A 21,782-nucleotide genomic window follows, 5' to 3' on the forward strand; every position below is an offset into this window, starting at 1 on the left:
CATATTCAGCTGAAAGTGGTAAAAAGCAAATTATATATTTTTAATACGAATCTTTCTGCATCTAATTTTTGTAAATAATATAATAATATGTACTTCGGGCCTCTGGCCTATGTTCTGTAGAAATAAATGCCCTTGACCAGAAGCCTAGAGAAGAAGAAGTATTACAATTTGTTTCAGTAATTCAAATAACTACAAATAAACTTACACATTGTTCATTTGACTAAAGTGAGGCATATTCAGCTGAAAGTGGTAAATAGCAAATTATATATTTTTAATACGAATTATTGTATTACAATTTGTTTCAGTAATTCAAATAACTACAAATAAACTTACACATTTTTTATTTGACCATCATGCTTTCCTTTTAGAACGTCTAATTTAAAACAACACTAGATTAGTATTTGTAGCAGACAACGATAACTATATTTCAATTTGTGTTATTTGAATTAAAGGAAAACATATATTTAGTTCTAATATCTGAATAAAAGGGACAAACGAAAGTTAAATATATTCATCATAATTTGCATACTTTGTTTTTACTATTAATACGATTTCATCTTCCGTTCATGTAAAAGATTTAGCATCATTAATATCCAACAGAAGAAACAAATAATAGAAAATAGACACACACACACACTTGAAAAAAAGTACTGTTTTTACTTTAGTGGTTGACTTTTGTTACGTTACCAATTGTTATAATAATTGTAAAAGGTAGGCTACAGTGTTCGAATGTATTTTATTTATTTTTTAATGGTCTTGCAATTATGTAGAAAAATTAGATATTATTCCGCTTTTCATGAACGTACGAATACATTTTCAAAGTTTTCTCCAACCTCCGTAGTAATTACAGGAACTGAAGTTTTTAGTCGCGTGCAGCGCGACTCTACAGCTCACTATGTCGGTCCGTCGGTTGGTCGGTCGGTTGGTCATAAACACTAACTTGAACACGCGACTGTAGCCATCTATATGGCCTTGTTATAAATTGAAACAAAAAGACAAAGAAAAATAATCAAAAAACGAAAGATTTAATGTCAAACATGTTTAACTTCAACCATCATTTGTACCCTGTCATAATGACGCTAATTGTTTATAAACGAAAAAAAAGACATATGTCTGCACAAATTAATTAATTGTTTAAAGGTATATTTTGAATCTGAAAAAAAATAATTTTGTTAAATGTTTTGTTGAATATGCTATTTTAATGTTACATATTAGTTATTCACTTCACTATTCACCACAAATTGGATCGGAAAAAAAATATTAACGTAAAAAAACTGTAAGCTAAAGCAAACAATTGTCAAATTGTCTGGAAGACAATGTGTATTTGATTGATTTTAACCAATGTATTCTTCTAAATATATTTACAGTAAAAGTAAGGATCAGATCAAAAGCTATACTACTAAACGGATGGGGTTATTTGAGATAGTCACTGCGATAAACATTACACCCTCCCCCCGACCCCTCCTACAAGTGTAGTTACGGCAGTGGGATAAACTTTATATGGCCCCTAGTAAACTTGATATTGTTAAATTAATAGTATAATGTAATTGTCATTCTGGTTAAATTCGGTCCCACAATGTTCCCATTTCATATGGTGTTTCTCCTGTGTGTAGGCCTATTAATTGTTCCATTTCATATGGTGTCTGTGTTCTGTGTATTAAATGTTCCATTCCAAATGATGTCTCTCCTGTATGTTCAAATTCATATGGTATCTCTCCTTTATATTCCATTTCATATGGTGTCTCTCCTTTATGTTCCATTTCATATAGTATATCGCCTTTATGTTCCATTTCATATGGTATATCTCCTTTATGTTCTATCTCATGTGGTGTATTTTCTTTATGTTCTATTCCATATGGTGTCTTCCCTTTATGTTCCATTCCATATGGTGTCTCTCTTCTATGTTCCATTCCATATGGTGTCTCTCTTTTATGTTCCATTCCATATAGTGTCTCTCTTTTATGTTCTAGTTCATATGGTGTTTCTCTTTTATGTTCCATTCCATATAGTGTCTCTCTTTTATGTTCTAGTTCATATGGTGTCTCTCTTTTATGTTCCATTCCATATAGTGTCTCTCTTTTATGTTCTAGTTCATATGGTGTCTCTCTTTTATGTTCCATTCCATATGGTGTCTCTTCTTTACAATCCATTTCATATGGTATATCTCTCTTGTATGTTATAAAATTAGTTATGCATTTCTGTTCACATTCATAAGACGGTATTTCCTTTTTTATGTGTATTCTCAAATGCGATTTTAAATGTTCAATAGTTTCGAATTTTATTCCACAATGTTCACATTTAGATTCTGTCTCTCTCTTGTGTGTTATAAAATTATTTATACATTTCTGTTCACATCCATAAGATCCAGATGGTGTCGCTCTGAGTATTTTCAAAGGTGATTTTAAATTTACATTAGCTGTATTGTTCAGTTCCCATTTATGAGATGGTGGCGCTATTGTATTGTGATGTTCACATTCAAATGGTTTCTCTCTAGTGTGAATTCTCAAATGTAATTTTAAATTTTTATTGCCTCTAAATTTCTTTCCACAATGCTCACATCCATATGGTCTCTCTCCTGTGTGTAGCATCACATGTTTTCTCAATTGTCCTTTATCGTTAAATTTCTTCCCACAATATTCACATTCATATGGTTTCTCTCCAGTGTGAATTCTCAAATGTAATTTTAAATTTCCATTACCTCTAAATTTCTTTCCACAATGCTCACATTCATATGGTCTCTCTCCTGTGTGTAGCATCACATGTTTTCTCCAGTTTTCTTTATTGTTAATTTTCTTCCCACAATATTCACATTCATATAGTTGCTCTCCTGTGTGTAACCGTGTGTGTACTGTTAAATATTTTTTAGAGCTAAATCTCTTTGAACAATATTTACATTCAAATGGTTTTTCTCCAGTATGTACTCTCAGATGGTTTTTTAAATAACCATTAGCTGCAAATTTCTTCCCACATTGTTCACATTCATATGGTGTCTCTCCTGTGTGAATTCTGACATGAATTTTCATTTCCCCGCTATGTGCAAATTTCTTCCCACAATGTTCACATTCATAAGGTTTTTCTCCTGTGTGCATTCTCAAATGTTTTTTCAAATTCTCGCTACATTTAAATTTTTTACCACAATGTTCACATTCGTACGGTGTCTCTTCTGAGTGTAAACGCAAATGTTTGTTCAAATTCCCTCTTTCTTTAAATTTTTTCTCACAATGCTCACATTCATATGGTGTCTCTCCTGTGTGAATTCTCATATGTTTTTTCAAATTCGCATTCTGTTTAAATCTTTTATTACATTGTTCACATTCATATGGTTTCTCTTCTGTGTGTATTTGCAAATGTTTTTTCAAATCTTCTTTTTGTTCAAATTGCTTCCCACAATGTTTACATTTATATGAAGTTTCTATGGCAGCGTTTATTTCCAAATTCTCACCTTCTTTCTCATATGGTGTCTCATCTTGTGGCTCAACATCGTTTGTGGTTTCACATTTGAAATCTTTAAAACGCACATGTATTCCTAAATGCTCCTTCAAATCACTTAACTCAAATTTATCTCCACAGTGTTCACATTTGAACTTCATGCTGATGTTCAATAACAAATCTTTTTTTAATGATTTTCAAAAGTTAATGTTGTTGTTGAGTTCGTCCTAATTGCGATGACATTTCTTCATAATTATAGGCCTACTGTACTGTAAATTAAAAAAATCTAATAAATATAAATAAAATGTACCAAAAGTACAGCGTGGCATATACTGAATAAGGGAGTAGTAAAGTAGGTAATAACATAGAGCAAACATGCACTGTTCATCACAAAACTCGTGGGTTTGGATCGATCGACTACTCTAGCTAGGCTTGAAGGAGCCTAGTACCGTACCGGCCTAAAGGATCGTACAGTATGGAAGATTTATAGTAATAAATGTATGTATATGTAACCATATAACTATAACTATATAAACATTTTTAAACAACTTACGGAATCAACAACTTACTACACTAAAATGTACACACAAGTTACTGTTTAGTGCAATTGCATTTAAACAACAAAAATACACAACAAAATCCTGGTACTTACCTATTATGTATAATACTGCCGTCTTCTCAGTGATTGCCATTGTTTGTTTCACTGCCTGCTTAAAACTTAGCAAACAACAGTTTTATCCAAGGATATTCTAACAAAGAAAAAACACCTATAACAATTAGACTATGCTGTACAGTACTTAAATTTGATTGGCCGAGACTATAGGCAAATAATTGACCAACCAATTTAAAACATGTAATTGACTACTACAATAGAAATGGTAGTCCAGTTTTTGCCTGCTTTCTGGATGCCAGTAAGGCTTTTGATCGAGTCAATCACTGGACTCTTTATAATAAGCTCATTAACAATGGTATTAATCTTTGTATTGTTAAATTGCTCAAATGTTGGTATGAGAAACAGAGTTTTGTGATACGTTGGGGAAACTCTGTTTCAAATCCATTTACAGTATCCAATGGAGTTAGACAGGGTGGGGTTATGTCCCCTCTCCTTTATAACATATATATTAGTACTCTAAATTGTAGACTAAGTGGTTTGTGTCAGGGTTGCCAATGTAGAAACATTATCTTGAATCATCTTAGTTATGCGGATGATCTTGTTCTACTTGCTCCTTCTGTTGCTGGTCTCCAGCTATTGATACATGTTTGTGAAGAGTTTTCGCAAGAGAATGATGTTTTATTTAATGATAAGAAATCTTTTTGTATGCGTTTCTGTCCTCGTACTTGCAAACTTGAAGGTAATTCTATTACTAAACTTTTTGGTAAAAAACTTGCTTATGTTGAGAAAGGTTATCTTGTCTTGGTCATATTCTTATGTGTGATTGCAGTGATGAGGCCGACATTCAAAGTCAGTACAGGTCTTTGTGTATTAGAAGCAACTCACTCAATCGTAAATTTATGAAATGCTCTACCAATGTTAAATGTTGTCTCTTTAGATCTTACTGTATTAATATGTATTGTGCAGCCCTTTGGTGTAACTATCGCATGAAGAATATTAGATCTCTTAATGTATGCTACAATAATGCTCTGCGCCGTATACTTAATGTCTCTAGAAGTAGTAGTGCCAGTGCAATGTTTATTGAACATGGTGTTCCTTCCTTTAACGAGTACATGCGAAAATCTACCTATAGTTTCATGCAACGTATGTTGAATAGTGGTAACATCCTTGTTGCTTGTGTTTGCAAACATATGCTCCATAACTCCAAAATGTATTGTAGATGGAGAAGCATTCTATATACTTAAGTTTAGTTTTATGGTTTATAAGTTTATTTATATGGATGATATTTCCGAAATAAAATGAAATTGAATTGAATTGAATTGAATAACTTTAAAAGTGCAGTTTGATAACGACCCAAGGCCATTATTGATAATTACATTACAATTTTAATGAAAGCAAAAAATACATTTTTGTTGAATATACCATTTTTGTTTGTGTATTGTTGACAAGCTTGTTGGCTTGATGATTATTAAATCATGGAGTTATAATTATTTAGACGTTGAATCATGACTTCCCTCTCACTATTTCGAGTTAGCTACGAAAACCATCGTAAACGTATAAAAAAAACACAAGAAAAACAAACCGCACTAAATTGTACACATTGTGAATGGAAAAAAATACATAAAACAATTAAGTTGTGGTTGTACCTACCATGCCGTTCCCAGTCTTTGTCCAGTTCTTTCGCTGCCTGCATAAAAATAACAATGAACAAATAAAGTAGTAGTGGCCTTCATCCACTCAGACCAGGCGGAAATAATGGCTGACAAACACATAGTTGGCCTACTGTACTTTGATTGGCCGAGACTATTGAAACGTGGACGTGACGTAGTCAAGAATTTAATTAAACAAAAGATTTTAAAAATGAAGGTAATAAAATCATTGTATATTGTTACAAGCCCTGACTAAGAAAAGAATGAAACATTATAACTAATCTATGGTTTTAACTTTATCATTATTTTAAATGCTTAAAATACACATAACATTAATCCAATGTTAGTAACTGCCAGTTGCTGATATTTAACATTTAAACCTGCACTCCAAGTCTAAAGTGATATAAGAAATAAGCGATGGAAATTATCATTAGAAAGATGTTGAAACTATTATAGGCATAAATACAAGGTGATTTCTTACTTAGGCCTACTTTTCAAACACAGATTTGTATAATATATTAGAAGAATGTAATGTTTGCACAGAATGTTTGCCTCCTAATTTTTACTAAAACAAACCAGTTTCTCGCTTGGTGACATTTCATATATGTTTGGTTATAATGATGTCATTACTACCCACAGAGTAGCTTAGATGATCGTGCTTCTTCTGAACATTTAAAAGCGAAGCCGGTTATACTTAAAAAGATCGTGTTGCAGCTAAAATTGGTCCATCCACGAACAGGTGTTCGACGATCGAGACCGGAATCAATTGGAGCTTTTAAAAATTGGTTCCTTTTGGACCCTTTTCTGCTGGCTTGAAAATACCGTTCTTCAAAATACGGTTTTAAAAATGGCATTCTCAAACAGGAAATAATGTATGTAAATGGAAATATTTTATTGTTGAAGAAATAAAAGTGGGACGATCCCAAACAAAAAGTATAGAACGCCTTGGAAACAAAAAACGAGGTAATATGTAATATCGCATACGGGACAGACATTTAAATTTCATATTGATGTTCAATAACAATCCTTTTTTTATGATGCTTACTTGTTAAATTGTTTTTAATGAAGTTGTATCTTTGATTCGTCTTTTCGATTTCTACATAATCATAGACTGCAAATCTAAAAATGACAATGGTGAAAATTACAGTAGGCTTAGTGAATTTATGAATACAGTTTTTTCTGGCTATAGGCTTTGTGAATAGGCTTATACAAAGGCAAAGGGCGAAATAACTGTTGGTCGACTTTATATTACTAACTTCACGACTATATATACTCCATGGGAAAAGTAATTGTATTGAATATAAATCAGCCAAACCAATTAGTGCATGTGATAACGCCCTAACATCATTTTTTATACATCCCTTCCCACATCAGGCACAGAACATGAATATTACTTTTTAAATTTTACGAAAACAATCCATCCAATACATGTAGTTAGTTAATAAAAAATGCACTATTGTCGTATACCGCCCTGGGTATACCGCTAATATTTGTTTGGATTGATTGCCAATTGGTTCAAACACCTTTAACAAGGCCATATATATTAGCCTATACTTGATAAATACCACAGAAAATGTAAATTAACATAACAATTAACAATCGTTGATTTGGTCTAAAGTGACCTTTCGGCCAACAAAGTGGTACGTTTCGGCCCAAATGTGTGTACCGAATCGAGTCATTAATTAATTATGCTCCTTTGAAATGAAAGTGTCAGCACTACAAACAAAATCGGATAAAATAATCTTTAAAAATAACGACATAATATAAATACATATACAAAATTGTGTTCTATTTTATGTATTACTTTTATTTGTATCGTAATATCATGCCCTAATAATTATTTGAAAGCTTTTCTCTATGACAGTACCTACTCTAGACTTGGGAGAGTAAGTGAAATAAAAGAATGTGAAATCAATAAAAAGTGATGGATCAGGTGCCGTTTTCGGCCACCTCGACTTACACCTAGATTTAATAGGCGTATTACAAGAAACTAATTATAATTATGTACAAAATATAAGAGTACAACTTGTAATATAGGATTTAATAACAAGATAGTCTTTTATTTGTGAATGTAAAAATATGATAAAATAAGTATTTTTTACCTACCTAGGCGCGCCTCTTTCTCCGTGGTCTTCTTCTCAGTATGTCCACTTACTTAGTGAGGTAATTCAAACATTCAAATCAATATTTCAGTTTAGGAACGTGTACCTACCTCAATGATAATTATCGTCTTCCTCAGTCGTTCCCTCGCTGCCAATGTATACAAATGAATGGCATTCCTCAGCAATAAATGGGATCATAGACTGACAGACAAGTACTTATTTACGGTATTTGATTGGTTGAGAGTATAATAATTATGCAAATTGAATGATCTACTTAGATGCCGTAAGAGTACTTGTTGAGTAACGACCCTAGACATTATAACCGACCCACTCTACCATTGTGTAGAGTGGGTGGGGAAAGGCTTTATATAGAGCTCTAATAGTGGATCGTTACTGCCTTTACAGTATACTGTATAACGCCAATTATGTAGAATTGTATTGAAATTCCACTTTAATTAAATAATTGGATTTAGAAGAGAGTTGTTACTCTCTGGATTGAGTGTTACATTGTTGTGTCAATTCTTTTGACAACACGTAACAACAAGTTTTGAATCGAATATATCTGATCGATTGTAAAACTGCAGAAAAATCAGTTATCTATAATATAACTACAGCACTTTAAAATTCTAATGACTACAGTATACACTTTTTTCCAAAACATAACCTATAGTGTACCTCTGCTCAATACCTCAACTTCAACATAAAAAAATAAAATACAAAATACTATCTATCTATCCCTGTTGTGTCGCCATGTGTTTACAAATATACACACAGAAAATAGTATATTATACAGTACCTTGAATATATAATATGAATAAAACTTGATTTTATTGTTACAAAAATGAACCGACTATAAAAGAAAACTCTTACTTTGAATTAAAAATCATAGAAAGGCTTTATTACATAGGGAGGCTACTGTACATTATAAATCATAGTAAGGGTTTATTATAAATTTTGAAAAAAATGTGTAAACAAAACCAAAAATATATAATGTTATAATAAAGTAAAATAATACAATAATCAAGTCCTAGGTATCATAGTACTATAATAGATGTTAAAACAACAATTTACTAACTAAGTAAAAGAGTGTACATTTAGAATTGAAAGTGTGTGTGTACTTTAAACAAAACAAAAAACAGCAACACACAGAACATTAACATTTATACAGTAAAGTATGTTTTCTCTCTTGTGTGTATCCTCAAATGTAATTTTAAATGTTGAATATTAGTTTTAAATCTCTTTCCACAAATTTCATTTAAATTGTGTTGTGTCTCTGCAGTGTATATTTTCAAATGTTTTTTATTCTCACAATATTCAGATTCATTGTGCAAGTTCTAAAATGTTTTTTCAAAATTCTCACTTTATGGGAATGGTTTATTATTTATATTTTTTGTTTGATTTGTTTGATTGACATTATTTTATAGTATTAAATCTTTAAAACTCTTCATAAACTTCAATGTATTAGTTTTTGTATCAGGGAATACACTAATCTACATAATTATATTCTTCAATTATTATGGCTCAAATTATTGAGTACTGCATTATAGTAACTCGTTTATCTGAAATAAATATTTCTGTTTATTTTTCCCCAACAATATTCAAACTTAACCTATTAATTCTCTCTCGTGTGTATTCTCACATGTCTTTTCAAATTATTATTATTATCTTGTCTGTATTCTAAAATGTTCCTTCAAATCACCACTGTGTGTTCAAAGTACAATTATTTCCCCACAAAATTTATATTCTTTTGTTGCTCTAAAGATCTGTCTACGCTATCAAACTTTATGTGACAAAATATTTTGCCTACTGTAGTACATCACTAATTATCTGAGTGCATTCATTTTGTTTATTTTTCCCCACACTGTTTTGTTTTGGTGTGTTTCTTACATTTTGTTCTCAAATGTCTTTTCAAATCACCCCTTTGATCATATTTCTTCCCATAAGAATGGTCTATCCTGTGTGCATTCTCATTTTCAAATCTCTATTCTGTTTAAATGTCTTCCCACAACGTTTACATTCTTATGGTGTCTCTCCTGTGTGTATTCTCAAATGTCTTTTCAAATTTCCATCTTGTTTAAATTTCTGTCCACAATGTTCACATTCATATGGTGTCTCTCTTGTGTGTGTTCTCAAATGAATCTTCAAATTTCCATTTAGTTTAAATTTCTTACCACAATGTTCACATTCATATGGTGTCTCTCCTGTGTGTGTTCTCAAATGTCTTTTCAAATCCCAATTTTGTTTAAATTTCTTACCACAATGTTCACATTCATATGGTGTCTCTCTTGTGTGTGTTCTCAAATGAATCTTCAAATTTCCATTTAGTTTAAATTTCTTACCACAATGTTCACATTCATATGGTGTCTCTCTAGTGTGTGTTCTCAAATGTCTTTTCAAATCCCAATTTTGTTTAAATTTCTTACCACAATGTTTACATTCATATGGTGTCTCTCTAGTGTGTGTTCTCAAATGTATCTTCAAACTTCCACTTTCTTTAAATTTCTTCCCACAATGTTCACATTCATATGGTGTCTCTCCTGTGTGCTTTCTCAAATGTTTCCGATTTCCATTTTGTTTCAATTTCTTACCACCATGTTTACAATCATATGGTGTCTCTCCTGTGTATTTTCTCAAACGAATCTCTAAATTTCCATTGTGTTTAAATTTCTTACCACCATGCTCACATTCATATGGTGTCTCTCCTGTGTTTGTGCTCAAATGTTTTTTCAAATTCCGATTCCCTTCCTTCTCATGCTCACATTCATATGGTGTCTCTCCTGTGTTTGTGCTCAAATGTTTTTTCAAATTCCGATTTCCTTCCTTCTCATGTTCACATTCATATGGTGTCTCTCCTGTGTTTGTGCTCAAATGTTTTTTCAAATTCTGATTTCCTTCCTTCTCATGCTCACATTCATACGGTGTCTCTCCTGTGTTTGTACTCAAATGTTTTTTTAAATTCCGATTTCCTTCCTTCTCTTTTTCACAATCATATGGTGTCTCTCCTGTGTGTTTTCTCAAACGAATCTTTAAATTTCCATTTTGTTGAAATTTCTTACCAGAATGTTCACATTCATATTGTGTCTCTCTTGTGTGTTTTCTCAAATTCATTTTCCAATTCCAGCTGTGTTTAAATTTCTTTGCACAATTTTGACATTCATATAGTGTCTCTCTTTTGTGTGTTCTCAAATGTGTTTTCAAAGTTGACTTCCATTTGAATTTCTTCCCGCAATGTTCACATTCATATGGTGTCTCTCTTGTGTTTGTGCTCAAATGTTTTTTCAAATTCCTATTTCCTTCCTTCTCATGCTCACATTCATATGGTGTCTCTCCTGTGTTTGTACTCAAATGTTTTTTCAAATTCCTATTTCCTTCCTTCTCATACTCACATTCATATGGTGTCTCTCCTGTGTTTGTGCTCAAATGTTTTTTCAAATTCCTATTTCCTTCCTTCTCATGTTCACATTCATATGGTGTCTCTCCTGTGTTTGTTCTCAAATGTTTTTTCAAATTCCTATTTCCTTCCTTCTCATGTTCACATTCATATGGTGTCTCTCCTGTGTTTGTGCTCAAATGTTTTTTCAAATTCCGATTTCCTTCTTTCTCATGCTCACATTTATATGGTATCTCGTTATGTAGCTTACGCTTGGCAATTGTATCTTCACAGAGCTCACATTTTATTTCTTTAGAATGAGTGTGTAATCCTAAATGTTCTTTCAAGTCACTGAATTCCAACTTAACTCCACAGTGTTCACATTTATATTTCATGTTGTATTGTGTAATTCTGAAAGAAAATATGTTGTTAAAGATGTATTGTCCCCCTGAAAAAATAATTTTAACACATTTTTTTGTTGGAATATGCCATTTTAATGTAACATAATATTTAACCACTTTGACCAAAAATTGGATGGAAAGAAAATGTATTTAACTGAAAAAACAAACAAGGCCAACAGCCATAAGTCGCGTGCTCTCAGAAAAAAATGAATTTTCAAAAAGTATGTACTTTAAAACTTTTCTGTACATCAAAACAGTTCAAAAAGTACAAAAAAGTGATAAAACGCATAGTGATACCGGACCGACAGACAGACAGACCGACATAGTGAACTATAGAGTCGCGTCCATGCGACTAAAAATGGTCAAATTGGCTGCCAGCCAATGGGTTTTTGGTTGAATTTAACCATTTATGTTGTCATTTTAGAATTGAAAACATTATTTTTTTCTGTTTTTTTTTCGACGGAGGTGATTAACTTTATTAAAACTACAAAATAGCATATTCAAAGTCTGATTTAATTAATCTTCATTTTTCATGTTTTTGGGGGACAATACATCTTTAAATCAACTACGGTAATAATAATAATAGACTATCATGGTTTTGAGAATTTTTTTTGTCACTGATTTATTTAAAGAAATATTTCCACCCAGCCTTCCCCCAATAAAAATTTTTTTTAAAATTTGTGTGTTGAATATGCCATCTAATGTTTATTCAGTTTGAACCAAAAAATTAATTTAAAAGCTATAATTTAAAGTAAGAATGTTCAACTGTGGAAGTCGATTGTGACAGTTTTTTTAGTTAAATTTAATCATTTATTTTTTTTATGTGTATTAATTAGCTTATTTTTTCTAAAAAAGTGAATAACTTTATTTAAAGTAATACAAATAAAAACAACTAAAAAGGCAAAAAGACTGATACTTTAGTAGGCCTAGCCTAAAAAATTATAAATATTTCTTTAACTATGGAAGAAAACTGTATTATTATTATTCTGGACAGCAAAAGCAGGTACTGTAACTCTCTGATATAAATACTTATTATATAGTACCCCCTAATGTCCTAATTGCCTGAGACGTCCAACCTTTAAATAGAAATTTCGCCATGGAGATAAGTCAATCGGTGAAGCGACCGAATACGTACCACCACGGCCGATTTGAATCGCGACCTAACTGTACAGTAGCACTGATCGGTTATCATGTTACTACTATACTAGCGAAATTCTAGCTGCTAGGTAGTAAATTAATTAACCATTGAGTAATATCACTTCATGAAATAACATGCATAGGAGGCCTACCTATAAGTACTGTATAGTAATTAGCCTAGCTACCTTAACTTAAATATTAATCAATCATTAGTATTGTAAGTACATATCTCTTTACAGTGAAATCAAACACTATCTTTGGTCATACCCCATGCTTTGGTGAAATCAACCCGTTGAAATGTGTATGTCACATGTGTCTCTACTATTCTCCTCCAACCACGTGTCATGTGGCGTGGTGTGTGTCCTCAACCAAAAGAGCATAGGCCTACTGTTATATCTTGCAAACATGAGGCGTCAATGGAATTAATCAACGTCAACCGAATGCTACTAGTAGTTTAGATTTAAATGAAATTATAGTAAGATTCAAAGAGTTTCTTCATTTGAATAATTTATTCTGTTCATAATAATTTTCGTTTTGTAGGAGCCTATATATATTATTTCGAAAATTTTACTAGAAGATGCAAGGAAAAATCGAAATGTGCTCGGAGACCAGGACGACCAAAGTCAAGATGATTTGATAGAATAAAAATTGGACAACCTACTCATATAATATATCAACTTACAGAAGACCGACCAAGTTGGCGATCCGTCTCAATTGTCACTAGCCGTCAGCCATCGGAAAAACATTTCTTCTATGTTATAATTATTTTTAAAAAAATCCATTTTAGGCCTCATTCTTTTTTCAATTATAGGCCTACGCCTTTTATTGTTTTAAATTAAGAAATTTATAAAAATGTCTTTAGGCCTATTTATGAAAATGTTATTTCTTAGGGTTTAATGCAAGCTTGCAAATGAAAATAACAATTTCTACTGAGTGATCAGTGATGAATATTGTAACTTTGAATTTAAGTAGCAAATAAAGAATAACTTTGCCTTTGCATCATATACCAAATTAAATATAATTAAAATAGCAATAACGACATTAAGTGTGCCTGTGTTGTCTTTTGTGTAATATATTTTAACACATTTAGCTATCGTAAAGAAAAATCGGTGCGATTAGTAAAGGCAAATAGAGATGGTATAGGACATCTTCAATTTATTGTAGTAAAGGGTTAAGCGTTACAGCCACAAAATTAGAACAATAAATAATAAAAATCAAAGCTATATACAATAGAACGAAAATGAATCATTCCAACACTTCACAACAACATAACTTAACAAATACAGTCGGTAACATGCCAGTATTGAAATTGTGTGAGATTACACACTGTACGGTAGAACTTGTACTTTTTTGTGATTGGCCAAAACTACTGTTGCTAAAAAATGGGCAAAAGAAGCAGATATTAAAGAAAAAAATAAAACAATTTAAAATAGTAATACAACGTACAGTATTCACATTGTGTGATAAAATTGACACTTATAAAAAGCATGTAGCTATAGCTTCAGATGACCACAATAAATATTAAACCCGTTTAAAATGTAATTATTGTAAAATAATATTATTCGTTTAAAACCTATATGTCATAACATCAACCTCCTAAAAATGCTGTAAAATTCATAGATGTTCTTTCCTACAAGAAATCAATCAAGGCCAATCAAATTAAAACTTATTTAATACAAGAAAAATACTTTTAATGGAAAAATAAATAACGCCCAATTTCTAATAGTATTCTAAAATTCACTGGTATCTTAATATTATTCGCTATAAAATTAAAAATAGAAACATACACATTGAGTCCACAATGTGCGTCTCTCCTGTGTGTATTCTCACATGTTATTTAAAATGTATGCAAGTTATAAATGTTACCATACGATGTCTCTTCTCTGCGCAAGTTAAACATATCATTGCAATTGGATTTGATAATATAATTTTCCCATTCATTCCTCATTGTGTGTCTTTCCAAATGCATTTGGAAGCACCTTTTATCTTGGTATTTCACTCCACAATATTCGCATTTATACCGTGGCTCTCCATGTGTTTTCAAATGTGATTTTAATCCATCATTTGTTTTAAATGTCTTCCCACAATGTTCACATCCATATGGTCTTTCTTCTCTGTGAATTCTCAAATGTTTTTTTAATATTCCATTAGAGGCACATTTCCTCCCACATTGTTCACATTCATATGGTAAGTTTCCTGTGTGTAATTTCAAATGTGAGTTTAAAGACCCATTAGACTTAAATTTCTTTGTACAAAATATACATTCATATGGTGTCTCTTCTGTATGTACTCTAAAATGATCTTTCAAATTTGCATTAGCTTTGAATTTCTTACCACATTGTTCACATTCAAATGGCGTCTCTCCCGTGTGAGATCTAACGTGTACTTTTAATTCTCCACTTTGTTTAAATTTTCTTCCACAATGTTCACATTCATATGGTGTTTCTCCTGTGTGTACTCTCAAATGTTTTTTCAAATTCTGACTGCAGCTAAATTTCTTTCCACAATGTTCACATTCATATGGTTTCTCTCCTGTGTGTACTCTCAAATGTTTATTCAAATTCCCCCTTTCTTTAAATTTCTTCCTACAATGTTCACATTGATATGGTGTTTCTCCTGTGTGAATTCTCAAATGTTTTTTGAAATTAGCATTCTGTTTAAATTTTTTTCCACAATGTTCACATTCATATGGTGTCTCGCTTGTGTGTATTTTCAAATGTTTATTTAAAACATCAAGTTTGTTAAATTGCATTCCACAATGTTCACATTCATACGAAGTTTCTTCATCGGTGCATATTCCCAAATTCTCATTTTCTTTATTTCCAAAATGTTCAAATGAAGTTTCTTCGGTGGTGTGTATTTCCAAATTCTCAATTTCTTTTCGTTTTTGATCATGTAGTTCAAAATGATCATAGTCTTCACATTTTAACTCTTTAAAATGCACATGTATTCCTAAATGTTCCTTCAAATCACTTAACTCAAATTTATCTCCACAGTGTTCACATTTGTACTTCATGTTGGTTTTCCTCTTTTTTACTTGATCAATTATTTTTTGTTTATCAGTAAAGTCAAATTTCAATCGTCGTTATTTCTCCACATATATCTAAAATAAAAATTGGAAAGAAACTGTATATAAAAAGAATGGAAATAATAAACCCTGTAATTGTCAGTACTGTACTGGTACGCGTAGATCAAAGTGGAAAAGTTCCCATTAGTACATTTAACCAGGGAGATGTAACAACATCCACCAGCCGCCTGAGGTAAAGCTGTCCAGAAAGAATCGAAGAACGGAGGCAGTGGGTACTTTCAAGTCATGGATCCAGAGGCCGCTTCCCCACATCCCTCAATTTCAATGTAAAATATTGGACATATCACTTCATTTTACAACTTTTATATCCTGCCTTTTGGTTCCGCTGTTATTTAAAAATTGGAATAATTTATATTTACACTGAAAATGTATAGGGAATCGGAAAACCGGTTTTTAATCTATATACAGTACTGTAGTACTCGTATCGTCGTAAGAAACATGGTCCAAATACATACATGTAACATTATACACCGTGATTGCCTCAATTGAAAGAAATAGTGAATACATCTAAATTATTGAAATGTGTACGAATCATGAAAGAAAACCCTCTTTTCCTATGCTAATACACAGTCCCTCAATTGAGTCCCTCGATGTTTATGCTGCTAATAGTATTTAGAATGTTGAACACAAGTAAACTTTTCAAAAAGTAAGGAGAAAAAGAAAACAACAGAAATGGGTGTAGAGTATAGACAATTTAGGCAAACACAACAATTCGTAAAAACTTGGAAGGGCAACAATTAAATGTATAAACGTTTAAACTTAGTTGTGGCAACCCTACCTACCTAATTATCGTCTATCATCAGTCGTCCACTTGCTGCCTATTAATGGAATGGACAAACAAGTCTTCAGCAAGACCGGCAAGACACCTAATGTAGCTTGATTGGTTGAGACTGTAAATGCAAATTAGATTATTTTACTAATTGATTGTAATGCACCCACCGGGACAATAACATAAAACAATTGTTAGAGTGGCGTGGCGAGGAATTTGGGTGGACTTGATTGAACACTACAATAGAAATTGTTCTGCGTAATACAGTAGGATACACGCCTTTATAATAGTTTTGAAATTCTACTTTTTCAAAAAATATTTTGAATAGATTATGTGTCTAATTGTAAAGGTTGTGTTAATTGACTATTATATATTAGGTCAATTTGTTTTGAAACAGAACAATATAATATTTAAATTATTTTCTGATCTGTTTTAATTGAACACTTAGACCTACCCTCAATACAAACTGAGGCATATTCAGCTGAAAGTGGTAAAAAGCAAATTATATATTTTTAATACGAATTACTGTAGAATATATAAATTATGTCATATGAATGAGATAGAAGATGAATATCACTTTCTGTTAATTTGTCTATGCTATAATGAGTTACGTCATGATTTTTACCAGTTTCGTTTTATAATTTCCCTTCTGAAAGTAAGTTCATTATTTTAATGGCTTCCAGAAATATCACTTTAATGGAAAATATGTCTAAATACATTAAAAAAAATATTTCTTTCTGCATCTAATTTTTGTAAATAATATAATAATATGTACTTCGGGCCTCTGGCCTATGTGCTGTACAAATAAATGCCCTTGACCAGAAGTCTAGAGAAGAAGAAGTATTACAATTTGTTTCAGTAATTCAAATAACTACAAATAAACTTACAAATTGTTCATTTGACTAAAGTGAGGCATATTCAGCTGAAAGTGGTAAATAGCAAATTATATATTTTTAATACGAATTACTGTATTACAATTTGTTTCAGTAATTCAAATAACTACAAATAAACTTACACATTGTTCATTTGACCATCATGCTTTCCTTTTAGAACGTCTAAATTAAAACAACACTAGATTAGTATTTGTAGCAGACAACGATAAAATATTTCAATTTGTGTTATTTGAATTAAAGGAAAACATATATTTAGTTCTAATATCTGAATAAAAGGGACAAACGAAAGTTAAATATATTCATCATAATTTGCATACTCTTTTATTACTATTAATACGATTCCATCTTCCGTTCATGTAAAAGATTTAGCACCATTAATATCCAACAGAAGAAACAAATACTAGAAAATAGACACACACACACGGTCTGTCTGTCGGTCCGGTATCACTATGCGTTTTATCGCTTTGCTGTACTTTTTGAACTGTTTTGATGTACAGACAAGTTTTAAAGTACATTACTTTTTTAAAGTTCATTTTTTTCTGAGAGCACGCGACTTATGGCTGTTGGCCTTGTTACTTTAGTGGTTGACTTTTGTTACGTTATCAATTGTTATAATAATTGTAAAAGGTAGGCTACAGTGTTCGAATGTACGCTGAACGTCTTGCAAATATGTAGAAAAATTATATATTATTCCGCTTTTCATTAACGTACGAATATATTTTCAAACGTTTTCTCCAACCTCCGTAGTAATTACAGGAACTGAAGTTTTTAGTCGCGTGCAGCTCACTATGTCGGTCCGTCGGTTGGTCGGTCGGTCGGTCATAAACACTAACTTGAGCACGCGACTGCAGCCATCTATATGGCCTTGTTTTAAATTGAAACAAAAAGACAAAGAAAAATGATCAAAAAACGAAAGATTTAATGTCAAACATGTTTAACTTCAACCATCATCTGTACCCTGTCATAATGACGCTAATTGTTTATAAACGAAAAAAAGACATATGTCTGCACAAATTAATTAATTGTTTAAAGGTATATTTTGAATCTGAAAAAAATAATTTTGTTAAATGTTTTGTTGAATATGCCATTTTAATGTTACATAATAGTTATTCACTTCACTATTCACCACAAATTGGATCGGAAAAAAAATATTAACGTAAAAAAACTGTAAGCTAAAGCAAACAATTGTCAAATTGTCTGGAAGACAATGTGTTTTTGATTGATTTTAACCGGTTTGGGGGAAAATACATTTTTACAGTATTAGTAACTTATAGTTTAAACATTATCTAACCAATGTATTCTTCTAAATATATTTACAGTAAAATAATAAAGGATCAGGTAAAAAGTTATACTACTGAACGGATGAAGTTATTTGAGATAGTCACTGCGATAAACATTAGTAGGCCTAAGTGTAGTTACGGCAGTGGGATCAACTTTATATGGCCCCTAGTAAACTAAATAAATAGTATAATGTAATTGTCATTCTGGTTAAATTCGGTCCCACAATGTTCCCATTTCATATGGTGTTTCTCCTGTGTGTAGGCCTATTAATTGTTCCATTTCATATGGTGTCTGTGTTCTGTGTATTAAATGTTCCATTCCATATGATGTCTCTCCTGTATGTTCAAATTCATATGGTATCTCTCCTTTATATTCCATTTCATATGGTGGCTCTCCTTTATGTTCCATTTCATATGGTATATCGCCTTTATGTTCCATTTCATATGGTATATCTCCTTTATGTTCTATCTCATGTGGTGTATTTTCTTTATGTTCTATTCCATATGGTGTCTTCCCTTTATGTTCCATTCCATATGGTGTCTCTCTTCTATGTTCCATTCCATATGGTGTCTCTCTTTTATGTTCCATTCCATATAGTGTCTCTCTTTTATGTTCTAGTTCATATGGTGTCTCTCTTTTATGTTCCATTCCATATAGTGTCTCTCTTTTATGTTCGAGTTCATAAGGTGTCTCTCTTTTATGTTCCATTCCATATGGTGTCTCTTCTTTACAATCCATTTCATATGGTGTATCTCTCTTGTATGTTATAAAATTAGTTATACATTTCTGTTCACATTCATAAGACGGTATTTCCTTTTTTATGTGTATTCTCAAATGCGATTTTAAATGTTCAATAGTTTCGAATTTTATTCCACAATGTTCACATTTAGATTCTGTCTCTCTCTTGTGTGTTATAAAATTATTTATACATTTCTGTTCACATCCATAAGATCCAGATGGTGTCGCTCTGAGTATTTTCAAAGGTGATTTTAAATTTACATTAGCTGTATTGTTCAGTTCCCATTTATGAGATGGTGGCGCTATTGTATTGTGATGTTCACATTCAAATGGTTTCTCTCTAGTGTGAATTCTCAAATGTGATTTTAAATTTTTATTGCCTCTAAATTTCTTTCCACAATGCTCACATCCATATGGTCTCTCTCCTGTGTGTATCATCACATGTTTTCTCAATTGTCCTTTATCGTTAAATTTCTTCCCACAATATTCACATTCATATGGTTTCTCTCCAGTGTGAATTCTCAAATGTAATTTTAAATTTCCATTACCTCTAAATTTCTTTCCACAATGTTCACATTCATATGGTCTCTCTCCTGTGTGTAGCATCACATGTTTTCTCCAGTTTTCTTTATTGTTAATTTTCTTCCCACAATATTCACATTCATATAGTTGCTCTCCTGTGTGTAATCGTGTGTGTACTGTTAAATATTTTTTAGAGCTAAATTTCTTTGAACAATATTTACATTCAAATGGTTTTTCTCCAGTATGTACTCTCAGATGGTTTTTTAAATAACCATTAGCTGCAAATTTCTTCCCACATTGTTCACATTCATATGGTGTCTCTCCTGTGTGAATTCTGACATGAATTTTCATTTCCCCGCTATGTGCAAATTTCTTCCCACAATGTTCACATTCATAAGGTTTTTCTCCTGTGTGCATTCTCAAATGTTTTTTCAAATTCTCGCTACATTTAAATTTTTTACCACAATGTTCACATTCGTACGGTGTCTCTTCTGAGTGTAAACGCAAATGTTTGTTCAAATTCCCTCTTTCTTTAAATTTTTTCTCACAATGCTCACATTCATATGGTGTCTCTCCTGTGTGAATTCTCATATGTTTTTTCAAATTCGCATTCTGTTTAAATCTTTTATTACATTGTTCACATTCATATGGTTTCTCTTCTGTGTGTATTTGCAAATGTTTTTTCAAATCTTCTTTTTGTTCAAATTGCTTCCCACAATGTTTACATTTATATGAAGTTTCTATGGCAGCGTTTATTTCCAAATTCTCACCTTCTTTCTCATATGGTGTCTCATCTTGTGGCTCAACATCGTTTGTGGTTTCACATTTGAAATCTTTAAAACGCACATGTATTCCTAAATGCTCCTTCAAATCACTTAACTCAAATTTATCTCCACAGTGTTCACATTTGAACTTCATGCTGATGTTCAATAACAAATCTTTTTTTAATGATTTTCAAAAGTTAATGTTGTTGTTGAGTTCGTCCTAATTGCGATGACATTTCTTCATAATTATAGGCCTACTGTACTGTAAATTAAAAAAATCTAATAAATATAAATAAAATGTACCAAAAGTACAGCGTGGCATATACTGAATAAGGGAGTAGTAAAGTAGGTAATAACATAGAGCAAACATGCACTGTTCATCACAAAACTCGTGGGTTTGGATCGATCGACTACTCTAGCTAGGCTTGAAGGAGCCTAGTACCGTACCGGCCTAAAGGATCGTACAGTATGGAAGATTTAAAGTAATAAATGTATGTATATGTAACCATATAACTATAACTATATAAACATTTTTAAACAACTTACGGAATCAACAACTTACTACACTAAAATGTACACACAAGTTACTGTTTAGTGCAATTGCATTTAAACAACAAAAATACACAACAAAATCCTGGTACTTACCTATTATGTATAATACTGCCGTCTTCTCAGTGATTGCCATTGTTTGTTTCACTGCCTGCTTAAAACTTAGCAAACAACAGTTTTATCCAAGGATATTCTAACAAAGAAAAAACACCTATAACAATTAGACTATGCTGTACAGTACTTAAATTTGATTGGCCGAGACTATAGGCAAATAATTGACCAACCAATAACTTTAAAAGTGCAGTTTGATAACGACCCAAGGCCATTATTGATAATTACATTACAATTTTAATGAAAGCAAAAAATACATTTTTGTTGAATATACCATTTTTGTTTGTGTATTGTTGACAAGCTTGTTGGCTTGATGATTATTAAATCATGGAGTTATAATTGGATCAGGTGCCGTTTTCGGCCACC

The 21,782-nt window shown here is 31.7% G+C and overlaps 3 protein-coding genes across 5 annotated transcripts in view; all 3 read right to left on the minus strand.

The window, feature by feature from the left end:
• Window positions 1-12,963, minus strand: part of LOC144839312 (uncharacterized) — a 36,848-nt gene extending 23,885 nt beyond the window's left edge. Inside the window, exon 1 of the mRNA XM_078694627.1 lies at window positions 12,887-12,963. The gene's annotated coding sequence lies outside the window, so the exon portion shown is untranslated. The remainder of the gene's footprint in view (window positions 1-12,886) is intronic.
• On the minus strand, window positions 1,342-21,193 carry LOC144840229 (uncharacterized). 3 transcript variants are annotated; one of them, XM_078695973.1, is made up of 5 exons: window positions 19,538-21,193; window positions 19,419-19,480; window positions 18,994-19,298; window positions 2,218-2,843; window positions 1,342-2,160 (listed from the first exon to the last, which is right to left on the minus strand). In XM_078695973.1, exons 1-5 carry the CDS (start codon window positions 20,908-20,910, stop codon window positions 1,560-1,562), a joined length of 2,967 nt encoding a protein of 988 aa, XP_078552099.1. In that variant the 5' UTR covers window positions 20,911-21,193; the 3' UTR covers window positions 1,342-1,559. The 3 variants fall into 3 exon arrangements, with proteins under 3 accessions (XP_078552099.1, XP_078552098.1, XP_078552097.1); XM_078695972.1 differs by having other exon boundaries at window positions 18,994-19,480; XM_078695971.1 differs by having other exon boundaries at window positions 18,994-21,193.
• On the minus strand, window positions 8,449-16,667 carry LOC144841249 (uncharacterized). Its single transcript, XM_078697510.1, has 4 exons — window positions 16,572-16,667; window positions 14,542-15,804; window positions 14,072-14,076; window positions 8,449-11,574 (listed from the first exon to the last, which is right to left on the minus strand). Exons 2-4 carry the CDS (start codon window positions 15,715-15,717, stop codon window positions 9,813-9,815), a joined length of 2,943 nt encoding a protein of 980 aa, XP_078553636.1. The 5' UTR covers window positions 15,718-15,804; window positions 16,572-16,667; the 3' UTR covers window positions 8,449-9,812.
• Window positions 21,194-21,782: the final 589 nt, after the last annotated feature.

This window comes from Antedon bifida, chromosome 4 (genome assembly GCF_963402885.1).
Source record: "Antedon bifida chromosome 4, ecAntBifi1.1, whole genome shotgun sequence".
Lineage (NCBI taxonomy): Eukaryota > Metazoa > Echinodermata > Crinoidea > Comatulida > Antedonidae > Antedon > Antedon bifida.

Bases quoted from the DNA above. Each gene is read 5' to 3' on its own strand.
- LOC144841249 (XM_078697510.1), bottom strand. From the start codon at position 15,717: ATGAAGTACAAATGTGAACACTGTGGAGATAAATTTGAGTTAAGTGAT.
- LOC144840229 (XM_078695971.1), bottom strand. From the start codon at position 20,910: ATGAAGTTCAAATGTGAACACTGTGGAGATAAATTTGAGTTAAGTGAT. The intron at 2,844-18,993 runs CTACACACAGGA...TTAACAGTACAC, and splicing joins AAATGGAACAATTAATAGGC to ACACGGTTACACACAGGAGA. The intron at 2,161-2,217 runs GTCTTATGAATG...CAAGAGAGATAT, and splicing joins CACATAAAAAAGGAAATACC to ACCATATGAAATGGATTGTA.